The sequence below is a fragment of the Manacus vitellinus genome, unplaced genomic scaffold, assembly GCF_001715985.3.
Source record: "Manacus vitellinus isolate BGI_N305 unplaced genomic scaffold, ASM171598v3 scaffold_88_pilon, whole genome shotgun sequence".
NCBI classification, from domain to species: Eukaryota; Metazoa; Chordata; class Aves; order Passeriformes; family Pipridae; genus Manacus; species Manacus vitellinus.
In genome coordinates this window covers 538,636-553,971 of record NW_021940861.1, presented here as the reverse complement: position 1 = coordinate 553,971, position 15,336 = coordinate 538,636, and the positions used below count along the sequence as shown (strand labels likewise).

General features: G+C 40.9%; 1 protein-coding gene across 2 annotated transcripts; it reads right to left on the bottom strand.

Moving 5' to 3' along the window:
- Window positions 1-3,900: 3,900 nt before the first annotated feature.
- Window positions 3,901-14,971, bottom strand: CREBL2 (cAMP responsive element binding protein like 2). Of its 2 annotated transcripts, none has more exons than XM_018085817.3 (4): window positions 14,812-14,971; window positions 7,679-7,876; window positions 6,408-6,555; window positions 3,901-5,706 (listed from the first exon to the last, which is right to left on the bottom strand). In XM_018085817.3, the coding sequence occupies exons 1-4, from the start codon at window positions 14,824-14,826 to the stop codon at window positions 5,633-5,635; spliced, it is 435 nt and encodes a 144-aa protein (XP_017941306.1). In that variant the 5' UTR covers window positions 14,827-14,971; the 3' UTR covers window positions 3,901-5,632. The 2 variants fall into 2 exon arrangements, with proteins under 2 accessions (XP_017941306.1, XP_017941307.1); XM_018085818.3 differs by having other exon boundaries at window positions 3,901-5,679; window positions 14,812-14,837.
- Window positions 14,972-15,336: the final 365 nt, after the last annotated feature.

The following is a 15,336-nucleotide window of genomic DNA, read 5'->3' as shown; positions in this document are numbered from 1 at the left end:
TCCCTGACCGAGCCATCACCTTGAGAAGGTTTACACAAATACTTGTCACAAGAGTCAGCAGCTGATCAGAAAGCCAGGCAAACCTCCTTCCCCTTTTGCTATCCAAGATCGCAGACAGGATCCCAGACTTAAATGGAAAACCAATACTGTTATTGTATTTACTTTGATGAAACCTTTTCTCAGTGATGTTCATGAGATAAAATCACTTTGGGCCAAAATTTTTAAAATTAATCCCCACCCCTAATTCCATAGGCTGTTTCAAGTGTGTAAACCTAAGATAAACTCCCTCTGTTTGAAAGCACTGTCACTGCTGAAAATGCCAGGCAACCTAGAATTTTAAAGAAATACAAGTAACAGAGTCATCTAAATCCCAGTGTTTCAAGTTAAAGACGACTTACCACTCTGGGAGGAGCAGAACTGTTTCCCAGCATCTACATGCTGGGAGAACACGCCCAGCATCTACAACTGAACATCACTACTGTCTGCTAATGCTGCTGCCTTCTTCCTGATCATACAGTTTATCAGAAAAATGCTCGAGCAAGCAAAAAACACTCTGGGGGGAGCTGATACCAGCTCTGCTTGCGCTCGGCTGAGAAACAAGAGGGTCCTGAGCTACAGAGGATGATGATAATATTAAGAGTTTGGAGTGCAGAAGGGGTATTTACACTGATGTTACTGAGAGCTTGAAATGTAGAAAGGGTACTCAGTATGAGTTGGTGGGTGTGGTACAGAGCGTGTGCAGAGGCAGAAACAGCAGAGTAACTCATGTTTTCATATAGTCCTCTGGAAAAGGAACCCCTGACAGCTTTTGAAAATAGCTGCCAGGCCACTTGGGGAAGAAAGGAGATTCACAGAATACCCTTTTCCTGTAGGAAAAAGGGAATGCATACTGCAAAGTGGATTTCAAAGGGGAGAGGAAAGAAAAAGCCCAGAAATGCAAAACAGAAAACACTGACCTAGCAACACGGCCAGATCTGTGTTTGATATGGAGTAGGAAGGAATTGTTCTTACATCAGCAGGCATTCACAGCATACCACATAAGGAGATGGTGAAGTTGGAGGCCACTGCTGGTATGCTCTACCACAAGAACATGGAGCATTGCTGTCGCCAGCACCGTAAAACTTGATCAAAATGTATTTTCTACATTGCCATGAGAAAGAAGGCACGGAAACAAGTCACTCCTCATGGCAAGCTGTTTCTATTCACACTGAATACAGTCTCATGAAAATGCATTTTATAACCCACTTGTAGTCTTTTATTCACAAATTTATTTCATCAACAGAACACCTATCAGCTGCAGCATAGTTAAGAATGTCACCAATACCCACCCAAACATATAGAGATCATACACAAGAATTGCTTGAAGCAGTAATCAATGTTACTAGCACTGATTAAGCCAGTTGAGAGTTAATGCAGACACCCAAAAAGCAGAGTTAATCCTGTACTTTTTATAAAAGTTAAATTCTGCCTTCCAAGTGCTTTTTATGGAGGAAAAAAAGAAACTGAAAATCAGTTGTTTAGGTTCTTTTTTTTATAATGAAGTCCTGATGAAAATCATTAGCAGAACAATGACAGCATTTTCTAGTTGCAATTTAAATATTGCTCAGAGCCCCACCCAACCTGGTCTTGAACACATCCAGGGATGGGGCATCCACAACTTCTCTGACAACCTGTGCCAGTGCCTCATCATCTTTACAGTAAAGAATTTTTTCCTAATATCTAATCTAGACCTACCCTCTGTCAGTTTGAAGCCATTCCCTCTTGTCTTGCCACCACAGGCCTTTGTAAATAGCCTTTCTCTATCTTTCTTGTAGGCTCCCTTCAGGTACTGGAAGGCCACAATATATCTACACACACAAATCTTTACTTTCTATAAATACAGCATCAGCTGAATTTTAGTTCCCCGATGTGCTATTCTGTATGTGATACCTCAGATTTTACTGTGGATTAGAAGTTTGTTTTCTCTCACAAATTCACAACAGAGTCATATAAGAAACTCAGTTATTAACAGAGAAATTAATGCTCAATGGCACTAAAAGCAGTAACTCACAGACTGGTATTTTGCCTTGCTTGCCTGCAACAGGGATTTCTACATCAGCTGATCATCTGTCACTCATGCTGCAACTCATGAAGAGGACTACAGTTCTTATTTCAGCTTTGCCTCTGATTTCTCTGCATTTTGAGATTAGTCTCAAACATTTGGTTCTTATATCGATAGTAATTTTATAGGTAATTATAGAGATTACAATTTCTTGGACAGTAGGAACTGGAACTATGATCCCAAATCTCCTCCACCTCTTCATGGGATTCCAGGAAAACCTAGATTCATTATTGATGTAGATTAATCTTCACCCTAAAATGTAAAAAAGAAAAAAACAAAACAGTTACAGGCACTTTCTCAAAGTTAGCCAGGTTTCAGTTGACAAGAAAAAGCTTTCTGAAATTTGTCTAATACATCAAAAAAACCAAACCTCTGATATAAGTTAAAATAGTCTTTGAAAAACACTTAACAGAATACTGATTTTTTGACAAACACTTATCAGATTATGAAAGCAGACTTTGATTATTTTTTTTTTTTTTTTTACACACAATTTCAAAATATTCTCAGCTAAGTGACAAGTCAATTAAATGTATCCACTTCACTGTTCAGGATTCTATGCACAAAGCATATAAAAAGAAGACTTAATGTATGTTTTTCTTGTGAAGCTGCCACTATCTAGTACATCCTTGGGTTACATTCCCCAAAAGGATTAGTGTAACTGTACAGTGCTTACTCCATCATCATCAATTGAGTTCAGTCTCATTACACTTAACTGTAGTTACAGTTCTAGTGTTGTTGTAAACACCAAATAGTAGACAACCTTTTCTGGAGACTGCATAGTTTCCAGGAGATACCCACCTTTAGCTGGGCAAATGGCTCTAGCTGGGCATTAGATTTCCACGGGAAGTAGGAAAATTAAGCATTTCCAGGCTCATTTCCTTCCTTCAGTACGTGTGAGAGAGAACCAGCTGTGCTCACTAACTGCAGCAGAAATGTGAGAAAGGCTGTGCCCATTTTGCACAAGGAGAGGATAAGACTATACCATCCTTCATTATTTAGGGTACTAGATGAGACTCCTAGTCAGAGGACTTGGTTGTATCACTTCGAGGAGCCACATCAATGTGGATGAAGACTGTAAGCATTAGAGTAGCAAACAAACATGAACCACAAACATTTGCTAGTTTTCAAGGGGAACTGCTAAACTTCAAGCTCTAAAATGAAGGGCTCCCAGAGATCCAGCTAAGGCCAAAAAATTTATAAGACAGCACAATCTGTCACATGATGGAAGCCATGGAACTTTAATGATTGCTGCTAGGAATCCTACATTTTGTAATAAACTACGGCATCTAAGAGCAGATTGAAAAACTACAGTTAGAGCCTGCAACTATGTGTCTCATATTTTTGCATGGAGGACAAGCAACAAAACCATTGAAGATGATGCAGGCTGTAACATGTCTCGTGTCCATCTGCATGAAGTACAAAAAACCTGTCAGAACATGGATGTGGCACTATCTGTGCCACAGAGCTGGACTCAGGCTTGCCAAACACAATCCTGTAATGCCAACTGCTGATTAAGCCAAGAAGCAGAAGCCATGATGGGGAACAGAAAAAAATTGTTGCCCATCACAATGAGAAATTTCGACTCACCGTCTCCTTCAGAAAATAAAACTTTCTGCTGAGAGGCTTCTTGTTTGGTGAAACACAGAAAGAGGGAAGAAAACAAACAGGGTATTTCTGGCAAGATCAGAGCTGAGTCTGTCACATTACCTAGTGCTGAGTGGACCTGTTCTTGTCACGTACCGTAACTCCCGTGCATGTTTTCTACATTCCTGATTCGGAAAAACACTTAAGCACACACATAACATTTGAAATATATGTTTAAGTACAATACATCGTTTACATCTGAAAGTAGACTGTGCAAGACTAACTCTAGCCCAAAGTAATACATTACACTTCTGGTATGATCATGTTACAAAATGCAGCTACAAGGTTCACAGAGTATAGTTCTGAACACTTGGCCCAGGATTTTTCTTCCTCCAGAAAATGGACATGCAAGCATTCAATATAGACAAAAATCCCCAAACTTACATGCTGGCTTTATTGCTATCTTTCAGGACAAACTGCAGTTCCAAACTTCAAACACACGGGGTGGATGACTGGGGTCAGGACGTGGACAACACAACCTGAACCCCCATATCCTCCCCATCTCTACTTCAGTATTACTTAACTTTTCATAATAGTTTCCTGTATCTGTGCAACATTTATAGCAATTGTTAACTAAGTGCATGCTTGGAGGGTCTAAAGAATAAACTTAAAACCATGCCTTAAGGTTCAATATATAAGTGTTTAGAATGGAATTCTGAAAACAATTGTGCTGTACACTGAAATTATTTTCACTGCTTTCAACTCATCTTGAATTGAGGTAACGCTAAACAGACCCAATTAGTTCAATAAAAAGAAGGCAATATTCAGTCTAGCAAAGTCATTCATTATAATATTTATTCTATGAAACAATGAAGAAAACATAAGATTAAAAAATGTTCCATGCATTTCATAAAATACAGAGAAAGACATTGCCATAAACAGAACAGAATAAGCAAGCCAAACCCCCACTGAAAATCCAGAGAGCTCCACTCTCCACGTTACATCATATGAATACAAAAAGCATATCCAGGAGAAAGAGCAGTCTGAAGAAAGTGGCAGGTTATCTGTAAATAACCAGTATGAGTAAATCAGCCCACGAGAGTTTTGCCATTACCTTTCTTATCATAAAACTGATGCCACTTGGTTTCCTTGCTACCAGTTCCTGGCATTATCTTTGGCTGGGAAACCAGGACAACGCAGCAGAACCCATTTTAAGTTGCTGTCCAGGAAAGTACTAGGGCCCAAAATGTAGGGAGCTACAGAAAGATAGCAGGGCCCAATGGGTGAGAGGGAATGTCTGGAAGCAAGATGCAGGGACATGCTTTGTCTATCCTACCAGAAGCGTGGGAGGTAGAAAATATATTCAGGGAAAGAAGTATGGGCAGAAGTAGGAAATATATCTAGTACCTCTCTTGAAGAATCCCTATCGCATATAAGACATGCTGGATTAGAGAAGGATGCTGAGAGCAACATCATCATTTAGGTTACAAATTACATCGCTATAAACCTTCTTACTGAAAGCTTTTGATTCATTTCCTTCTCCCCGACCTACAGTACTCTGTTTGGCTTTAGCAAAGTTGTTATGAGATCCTTCTCTTGCTTTTACTTTACAGAACCTCCCAGACTCCCACAGTGGTTAACAACCACATAACTACCAAAACCAAAACCAGTCTAATTCTGGGCTCTGATATAAAAGCAGCCCCCATTTCGTAACAGAAATTCCCAAAAGCTGCCATAGCTGTATTTGGGGAGGGTGGTGTAGCGAAAGAAAGAACAATGCTCCACTTACACAAACACCTACTACCCCAAAAGCCCCACTCCATACAGCCTTAGGAACACCATCAAAGAGTTTCATGTGGGGAGGAGCAAAGAGAAGACAGCGGACTGGGATCCTTGCCCCTGCATCTGGGGATGTATCCACTTCTCAGAACAGCATTCTTCTGCGAGCTACCGAGGTATCTCTGCTGCAGTGCGAAAGGTTCTGCATTGGCCTCCTGTCAGTGATGCATCACAGGGGAAGACTGTTATGGTTAAAAATGTGATTTTCATGTTGATTCTTTCAAACATAAAGCTAGGAATTCCTATTTTTAAAAAAATTTCAGTAGAGTGTAATCTAGCCTGTAGCATGAAATATTACAAAATTAGAATTAGTAAGATATTGAATTGCCCTTTGCTACATCTTAACTCTCTCCCTTTGCACATACATATCAAGAATATGACTTTATATCACATGATCTTTTCACCTTCCAGTTCCTGGAATAACCTTATTTCATTCCCTGGACATGCACAAATGAGTCAGAAAGAAGACTCCGTAGGAAACGCCAAGTCCAGCATTTCTCACTTCTGAGTGCTTACGGCCAGAATACTGGTTTTTTGACGGAGTTTTTAAAATTCAATTATGCTTTATGTGCTCCATTCACCTCGCATTAAGAAAACAGAAAATGCTGTAAAAGATTAAGGTCTCAGGTCTTCACGGGCCTTAGTGAAACACAGAGATTGAGTCTTCTTTTAAAATAACTGCCCAGCTTCCTACCTAGTGTAGTATCTGTGTTGTCCATGTAAACATTACACAGAGTCTTTGTACCACCCACAAACCTCTTTGCTTCAATCAACTATTTGTGCCCAAAAGCACATCTTTATGTTTCTTCCTACACCACAGCCATCCTCCTACACCACAAAAGATGTAAAAAAACCAGGAATTAAGCATAGGCTGGATACTTACAGGGATTGCTGCTGTTTGCTTCCGTCTTCCCAGCCTTAGCAAGTTTGGTTGAGTTCTGCTGTGCTTTACCTTGCTCCTCTCCAGTTAGCAGGGCTTTTATTTCAGAGGGGATTTTCCCTTGGTCCATTGCCATGCACCACTGCTTGTACTGAAATATGCAAACACATTAGGCATTAGCAAACTGCCAGGATCACATTAGCAGACAAAACAGAGCTCTAATCTTTACCTTCCGGTATATTCATTTAAAGTCTGAATTTACTGAGCTGAAGCCTCTTATGAAACTGCAGAGCACTAATGAGCTAAGCACGTGTCCATGGTTGCATACCTGGCCTCAGCAAATCCTGTTTCAATCAATAAACTGCTACTCAGTGGCCATACTGGACAGAATACTGTAATTATTAAACAACATGGAACACTTTGTGCAATTTCTTGCTGCTGACATGCAAGAATACCGTTCCAGTTCATGGCCTATTAAAAACAAATATTTCACATGACTGTGCAGCTGATGGACTATTAAGAGGTCCTTTCTGATTGTGCAAGGCACAGTTGCAGCACATGTGCCTTATTCCTAGCTCCCTCATCTTAAATTCTTCACTGCCAAACCCAGAAGCACATCAAAAAACCTGTGGGCAGCTGGCTGACTTTTCACCTGATCTTAAACCTATTCACTTGTGCTGATTAGCCCTGCCTCCTCAAAAAAACCTAAAGCCAGGTCAAGGCAATACCCTCAGCTCCCAGCGAAATTTCAATAGCACCTCAATACCACTGAGGAGCTGTGTCTGATTTCCAAATGAAACATTCTCTTTGGTTAATGCTGTTTATTTAGCCAAGACACCCATCTTACATGTGCTGGAAAACAGGACAGCTGTGCAACCATCTATACAGAGAGCATGCTGCAAGAATCAACTTCCCCAACAGAGAAGCAATGACACACTGTGTATGTTCCCCCTTGATATATTAAGACATCTCTTTCCACCATCTACCTGTTTCTACATCTGCCAAAGGTTATTCAAAACAAATATTTCAAAGACAACAGACTCAAACGCAATGGCACTTTCTTTACTTGCTTCCTGTTCAAAACTAGCAGATAACTTGTGACATGAAATTCATATTCTACACACCGAAGAAGGCAAACAGCTGGATGCATCTGATGTTTTGATACCTTCTGGCTAGCCAAATGCCACTGTCAGTCACCGTGATTTTGAGAAAAAATGTTCATGAGCACAGGTCCCAAACAATACTGAGGATTAGGTTCAATGATAGTTTCTTACCATTTCAAGCTCTTCTCTGAGAGCGCAGATGGCTCGCTCTCTGCTTGAAACCAGTTCCTCCAGGTACTGGTACCTCAGCTTCTTCCTGGCCCTGCACTCTCTTGCACTCTGACGACTTCTTTCAAGTTTTGCCTTCAGATCTATTTTGGCTGGTTTACGACCTCGTTTGCCTGGTTTCTTTACCTTGCCTCCAACCACCTGGAAAGGAAGGGCACAATAAAGATCCTGTTCTGCAAAGGTAATGCTGTTACCACGTGATTGCAACTCCTCGGTGTCTCAAGTATAAAATCTTGCATATACATTCATTGATTCTGGAGCAACAGAGAAAATATGAATGCTGATGTATGAAGTTTTCAGTAACAGCATTAAAAACAAAAGAGAGGGATATGATTTCACAGTGAAGTAAGTGCTTAGGCAGTCCTGTTGTAAATGCTACTAATCCGATTTGGAGCTCCACAAGATGGTTGAGGTTGGCAAGGACCTCTGGAGGTCATCTGGACCAACCCCTCCAGCTCGAGCAGGGCCAGCTGGGGCTAGCTGCCCAGGACTGTGTCCAGATGACTTTTAAATATCTCCAAGAAGGGAGACTCCACAATCCCTCTGGGCCACCCATGCCAGTGCTCAGTCATCCTCATAGTAAAAAAAAACAAACATTTCCTTATGTGCAGATGGACCCTCCTGTGTTGCAGTTTGTACCCACTGCCTCTGGTCCCACTTGTGTACCACTGAAGAAAGCCTGTCTCCACCTCCTTTATACCCTCCCTTTCAGGTATTTGTACACATTGATGAGATTCCCCAAGCCTTCTCCTCTCCAGGACAGATGGTTGTGGCCTTTTCAGCCTTTCTTCACAGGAGAGATGCTCCAGTCCCTTCATCATCTTAAAGGCCTTTTGCTGGACTCTCTCCAGTGTCTCCATTTCTCTCTTGTACAGGGGAGGCCAGAACTAGATACACTATTTCAGATATCTAGGAGGGTATCTGGGACATTGAGGAGGCATAGTCAACTTGTAGTGAAATCAAGTTTAATATCACCAACAACTCATGCTCTAGTACTTGCCAGAAATATTAGAAAAATTATATTATCTAGAAATATTATACCATGCAGTTTAACATTTTATTTTGGAAAAAAATATAATCGATGTAATCCAAAACTTAGTTCTGCTGCAATCAACAGTTTCAGCCTACTCCAAATATGAAGCTTGTCAGAATTATTCACTACCCATCTGAGCTTACTCAGGCCATGTTTCTTTCAGAGGAATCTTCTGAGGAGTTTTACTCAGTCACACCAGGTCCTACTTCTGCTGCCTCTGCTCCATCAGTACTGAACCACTCTGGCCATGATGGCCTTCAAAACATTATTACACAGCCTGGTGTGAGTCTCCTCATGCAACCTATCAGTGTTCAACTCTCCCTGTACCTAACTTAGATCTCCCTTCCAGAAATAGAACTCCCTAGTTTCTTGCCCTACGGAATGCAGATTTTGCAATCATTTTCCCCTCTTCTTTGTGTCTCCTTTTTAAGATGTCTGAAAGCTTCTCTTGCTACAATTAAAATATTTTTTTAAAAAAAGGAATAGTTTCCTCTGTGTTTACTCTATGCTTCCCCATCCAAATATTTTACTCTTAGCACGGGAGTATGGCATAAGAAAGTTTTAAATAGGCTCTGAAGCTTACTTCACTGGTCATTGGGTAGTATCACCCTGTAAGCATTACATCAGCCACGCACCCCAGCTCCCCTCTGAAGTGAGGATTTCTCCTTATTTGCATTCTGACCACACTGTTTGAATGGAGGGGGTGTGGAGAAATACAATTAACACACGCACACCGGCATAGAAGAATTTCACTGCTGCTTAGTATTTCACCATACTGTATACAGACGGGACTTTTTCTAATAGGCAGTATTCAAAATATCAGAGTTCAAAATAAAAAAAAAGGTACTTTTACTGTGTAATTCTACAAAATAAATAATTTGCAATATTCAAAGAAGTCACTTGTTCTACAAACTTAGCAGGCTGTAATAAAAACAATTCACTAGGGTGAATTGATGTGCTAGAATGAAGAGAAAAAAAAAGGACAATACAATTCAGCCTATTCTTTCTTTGGAAAGTGAGACAACAATCACATGCCAACATAATCCTACCCTCTCTGTATTGCCTCTCCTAATTTATTCAGGAGTAGCTAGCTACCATAAGCAAATGAAGGAACAGAAAGTACTTAATGGACATCTACGACAATGAAACAAATACAATACATTCAGAAGAGCAAAGAAAACAAATCAAGCTCTTTTACACTATAACTGCTGAATACAGTTTGAATAATCCACTCACTCCACCAAGTACTTCAATTCTTGAAGACTTTTAGCACCTGGGGCTTTTCTGTGCCAGTGCAAGGTAGTTCAAAGTAAATCTTTGAATTCAAGAGCTAGATAAGGTCTTGTAGAGAGGTACACTCCAGCTCTCTTTAAAAACCTTTGCCACTGAGTTCTGACCTTCTAGAAGTAGAGTGAGCTAGCTTTTAAGGCTGGAGCCCCAGCACACCCCACACTGTTCTATGAACAAAATAACTCGAGCCTTAGTCCAGCACAGGAGCGGTCACGGCCATGCCCTTTCACCACAATGTCGGGCAGGTGAATAGTTCCCACCACCCTGTTTCTCACATACAGCAAGTTAAAGACTGCTTAGTACATTGCAAATGCATCCTGGATCCACCATTACCAATGAATTGCTTTCCCTTTAGTTACTCCAGAGAGCTTTCTACAGATTGGTGTACTAATTGCTCTCTCTCCACGATCTTTTACCACTGCAGCAATCCTGCACACAAGCTCTCTTATGACAAGAAAAAGGCTTATACCTTTTGGGTTTTTGACCCTAATAATCTGACTTCACACCATCCCTAAAGAACTCATACTGTCTTTATGGCTCCTGGAGTTCACCATACAATTAAGCATCACACTGCAAAGTTGGTCTGGTAAGCCATTTAATCAAATCCTGCATCATCATCACTTTTCCCTGCTGTAACCTTAAGCAACCCAGTTGGGGAAAAAAAGGCCTGGGAAATCCTTTGCCCCCATCCAACATTACCATATCCCCCTGGCTTCCAAGTCATGTTTGCCTACTCAGTTGCTATGCTGATGTGACAGAAAGAAGACAAAGCAGAAGTGATAGTTGATGTTGAACATGGCAACAGACCAAGAAACAAGCAGGCAAACATTTTTTGTCCCTTTGTATTCCTCTGGAGTTTATAAAAGGATGTGATCTATTAGCATTCAGCAGTAGGAATCTGGGGTTTTTTCCACAGAGTCATGAGTCATAAGCAATCAAGACCCAGAAAAACATCAATTATAAAATTTGACATAGAAATATTAGTAATGACATGCATTAGTTAGATGTATGACCAAGCCCCACTTCATTTCGCTCAGACTTCAGAAAATGGAAAAACATAATTCTTTCCCCAAGGTACATGGTGTGATTCTTGGGGTGTCCTGCACAGGGCCAGGAGTTGGACTGGATGATCTTGATGGGTCTTTTCCAACTCAGCATACTCTGTGATTCTAAGATTTTCTTTTTAATACAGTACCTAGATCATAACCTAATTCTTATCTGCCATCAGTGTTCAACCACAAAGTTATGTGACCTGGAATGGAAATAGCTGCAATTACTTGACCTGACATAGAAAATCCCTCACATTTCTGGATTTTGTTATTAGAAGGATGCAACACCTACAAAAGCACTTCCAGAATGCATGACAGAGAGTCCTCCTTAGGAAGGAGATGCATACATAATACAGTTACTAGCACTCACAACCCTGAGGAACTGAGCCCCTCGGATCGAAGATTTTGATAAAGCGGCCTCATTGTGACATCTGCAGGTTTTAAACAATTCAGCAGATTAAAACAACACTATCTGAAGTGTCAAAGCAATGCTGATCACATTGACCAGTTCAGCATTTTCCAGCAGCTCGGAGTTCATTCACCAATAAATCAGCAGTTCTATCAAACAGTAGTTGAGATCCAGCTCAAAGAATCATCTTAAGTGGAATCTTCATTGCATTAGCAGCTGAAGGTACAGGTGTGCAGAATTTAACTTAACATGAAGCTGATGACCATATACAGAATTTACATAAAACTGTAAAAATGATTAGTAAGAAATAAAACCTAAGTGCTGCATTACAGTAGAGGGGAGAGGAATCTATTCACACTGGCAAACATTTTCTCAAAATCAGAAAGCAAATTAAGTTAGTCACAAGTCTGCTAATAAAGATGAAGTTTTCTGATCTTCCAATTCAAAGCATACCATTTACAGCAGCAGTACAAAACCCAGCTGGAAAGTATGCTTCTAATTCCTCTGTTGCATGACATTTTATATGCTTAACATAGATTTAACTTTCACTAGAAGACAAAATGCTTCCCATAACGATCCAAAAACGTAAGATACTATTTAGTGAGCAAACACTTTATGTCTTAAGCTGGTATGTCAATAGACATCTATCTTAAAACCCTAATGATACAAAGTGATTAACACACTAAGAATGTAATCTTTTGCACAAATGCATAAAGACTGTCTTTGCTGCAATGTCTATTAAAAAAAGCATAAGCTAGGAATAAATATCAAGTGTTTTCATAAGGTGTTACACAGGCACCCAGAAGTCAAGATTAAGGTTCAGGGCAGCAATCAAACAGATACCACCTTCCTGCTCAAGAGTTGAGAGTCCTCCTCTTCCCCCAGGGAAGGACCTACAGCCTCACCCGTGGAAGCATGTCCACCAACGTGCTGTACACATTCTGCCAGTTCACACTAACAGAAGCCACGCACTTCTTTAAACCTGTCTCTGTTAGAGCTCAGAACAGACACAGGGATGTCAGCTAACTCTACCACGTATAGCCTCCTAGTTCACTGCAACAACGAAATAAAACTGCTCTAGCTATTTTATAGGATTTAAGCTCATCCATTTTACTCATTCATTGAAAATATGAGCAGATGTGCCATCTGAGCAATGCCAAGCAGCACCTTCTTAAAACATCTAATGACTTAAAATTGCTCATATAAAATTATAACCAAAGCTGCTCAGGTTTTATTTTGCCAAGCAAGCAGCAGTGAGAATGCTTTATATTCAGACATGATCCTGGGTGGAAACAATCTGAGCTGGAGACCTGGCTTTAAACAGCCACTGCCTCTTTTACAAGATTAAAGGAATTTGCTTCTTCATTTAGAGGATGCAGCAATTTATTTACAAGCAAAATAAAGTCAACAACCAAGAGCCAATCCCTTCAAAGTTGAGAAGGTGAGATTGAGATCTGCTCTCTCAAAAATCTGAAGAATGGACCTGTCTATTGTCATCAGAACTGGGTAACAAAAGGTTTTCCTAAGCCTTCCTTTGTATGTCCAACACATGTTGAACTAACAAGGCATTTAAAAATACTGTTGGGTGCATTTCACTGAATTTTCATTCCCCTTCAAAAAAAGTAATCAGTTACTACACTCCACTGCTAATATTAAGAATGATGCACTATACATTTTTTTCCTCCCCAAATCCCACTTTAAATTAAAAAATAACATTTAAAATATATTTGTCTCCAAAATGCACTTTTTTCTTAAAGCTCAATCTAATCATTTGGTTCAGTTCAATTTATTTTTGAGGAAAAATACATTTCATCTAAACTTTTTAAAAACTAAAGCTATCTTTTCCATACAAGGTAAGAATATTTGTAATAATAGAGGGCAACCCCAATAGTTTTTGTTGGTGGTTTGGTTTTTGTTTGCTTGTTTTTAATTTCACTAGAATAACAAAAGTGATCTGATGTTAAAACCTTTTTTTATTTCTCATTTCTAGCTATAAACTGAAAAGTTAATTACCCAAATAAGTATTGCCAGAGCATTCCCTATAAAAACTTCCAAAATTAATACAAAAGATTGCAGTTAGCTATATAAAACTTTATTTTAATGGTTTCCAACTAGAGTTATCAGCTAACAAAAATATGCAAAATACTTCTTACCCTAGTTCAAACTCTCTGCTTCCCAATGTATATAATAAATAATAAGTTATATGTAGTCTTCCAAACTAACAAAGTAATTTCACCTATAAACATTGAAACTACTATAAGAGTTCCTCCTTTTTCCTGTGTTTAAATACTTCAGAGGTGCACAAGTGTTGTTTTAACAGGAATTAATTGCCAAGGAACAGCTACATCACTAAACTCTTTCCCTTACACAATCAATAGCTCAAACCAGAGCAAGAAGTGAGACCAGTACCTGAACAATCCTTAGTTTCAAGTAAGGTCTACAGCAGAAAAGAAGGTCATATTTTGGGGTTGGTTTGGATTTTTTTTGTGTGCATAATTTAAGAACATCCTTCAGAACTGAAACATGAAATTTTTCTAGATCTGATGTTCAGCTATTCTACCTCTCCCTTTCTTACTATTTCTTTCCAATTAAAGGAATACGTTAACAAGAACCATTTTTCTAATGCTCTCCTAAACCAGATAAGGCTAAATTAAAGTGCACAATGAATTAAGGAAAACATTACAGCATGCAAGCCCAATTCTAAATTAATTATGTCATGCAGACAAAGGAAAACACTGAACTTGGGTTCAGGTAGCTACAGAATGGTTACTTCACTACTAATGAAATTTAGTTGTCTCTGTTCTTATGGGGAAATTCCTTTCACAGTTGTTCAGTTCACAGACAACACTCCAATTAGGCAGGCCAACTCCCTCAATAAGGAGGAAAGCATGACTCAGTGGAATTTTTAGGAGATTTCAAGGACACGATGGCTCAAGGTGTAAGACCGCAGCAGCTACAAAATGAGGTATAAATACTGCTTACCTCATCCTGACACAGCAACCTGCAATGGGAAGAGCCCTCCCAAGAGAAATGGCATCTCGGATGGAGTCACCAAACCCTCGGGGCAACCTTTAGTCTCTCGACTTGCCCCTAGCCCACGTCTGGAGCTCTACGGAAACGCCAGAAGTAGCATCCAAGAGCTGCAAGCAAAGGAAAAGAAGGGGGCAACCCCCTCCTTCCTGGCGGCTGCAGCGACCAGAGCCCTTCGAGAGGAGATTTCAGCAGGCTCCCTGCACCAAGAGCCTCGCCGGCTGCCCTCAGCTTCGGCTCCAAGGTGGGCCCCCCAGGCCCTTACCTTGCTGTCATCCATGTGTGCCGCCACGAGTCCGCCGCGCCGCAGCCCGAGCCCGGCAGAGCCGCCCGCCCGTCCGCAGCCCCGGCGGACAGACAGCCGACGCTCAGAACACCTCAGGGCCCCCCGCGGCCGCCGCCATCACTCACCGCCCTGTTTGTTTACAGCCGACGGGCGCGAGGGCGCCGGCAGAGCGGTGCGCGGTGGGAAATGTAGTCTTGCCCGGCCCCGCCGCCTTTGGCCACTGCTCCGCTGGGGGCGAGAAGAACTACAACTCCCAGCAGGCCCAGCGGGGAGAGAAGCGGTGATTGGCCCTCGCCTATCTAAGTGGGGAACTACATTTCCCAGGAGGCCCCGCAGCAGCTTAATTTGTTGTTTCGTTAGTTTTTGGCCTGTTTTTGTAACGCGCCGTCCCACGGCAGCTCACCGGCCGCTTCAGTGGCTCTGTGTCGATGACCAGGGGCTGCCCGTCCGACCCTGCGCACGGGCTCTCGAGCTCTGAGCCCTAAATCGAACCCCAGTTTAGCT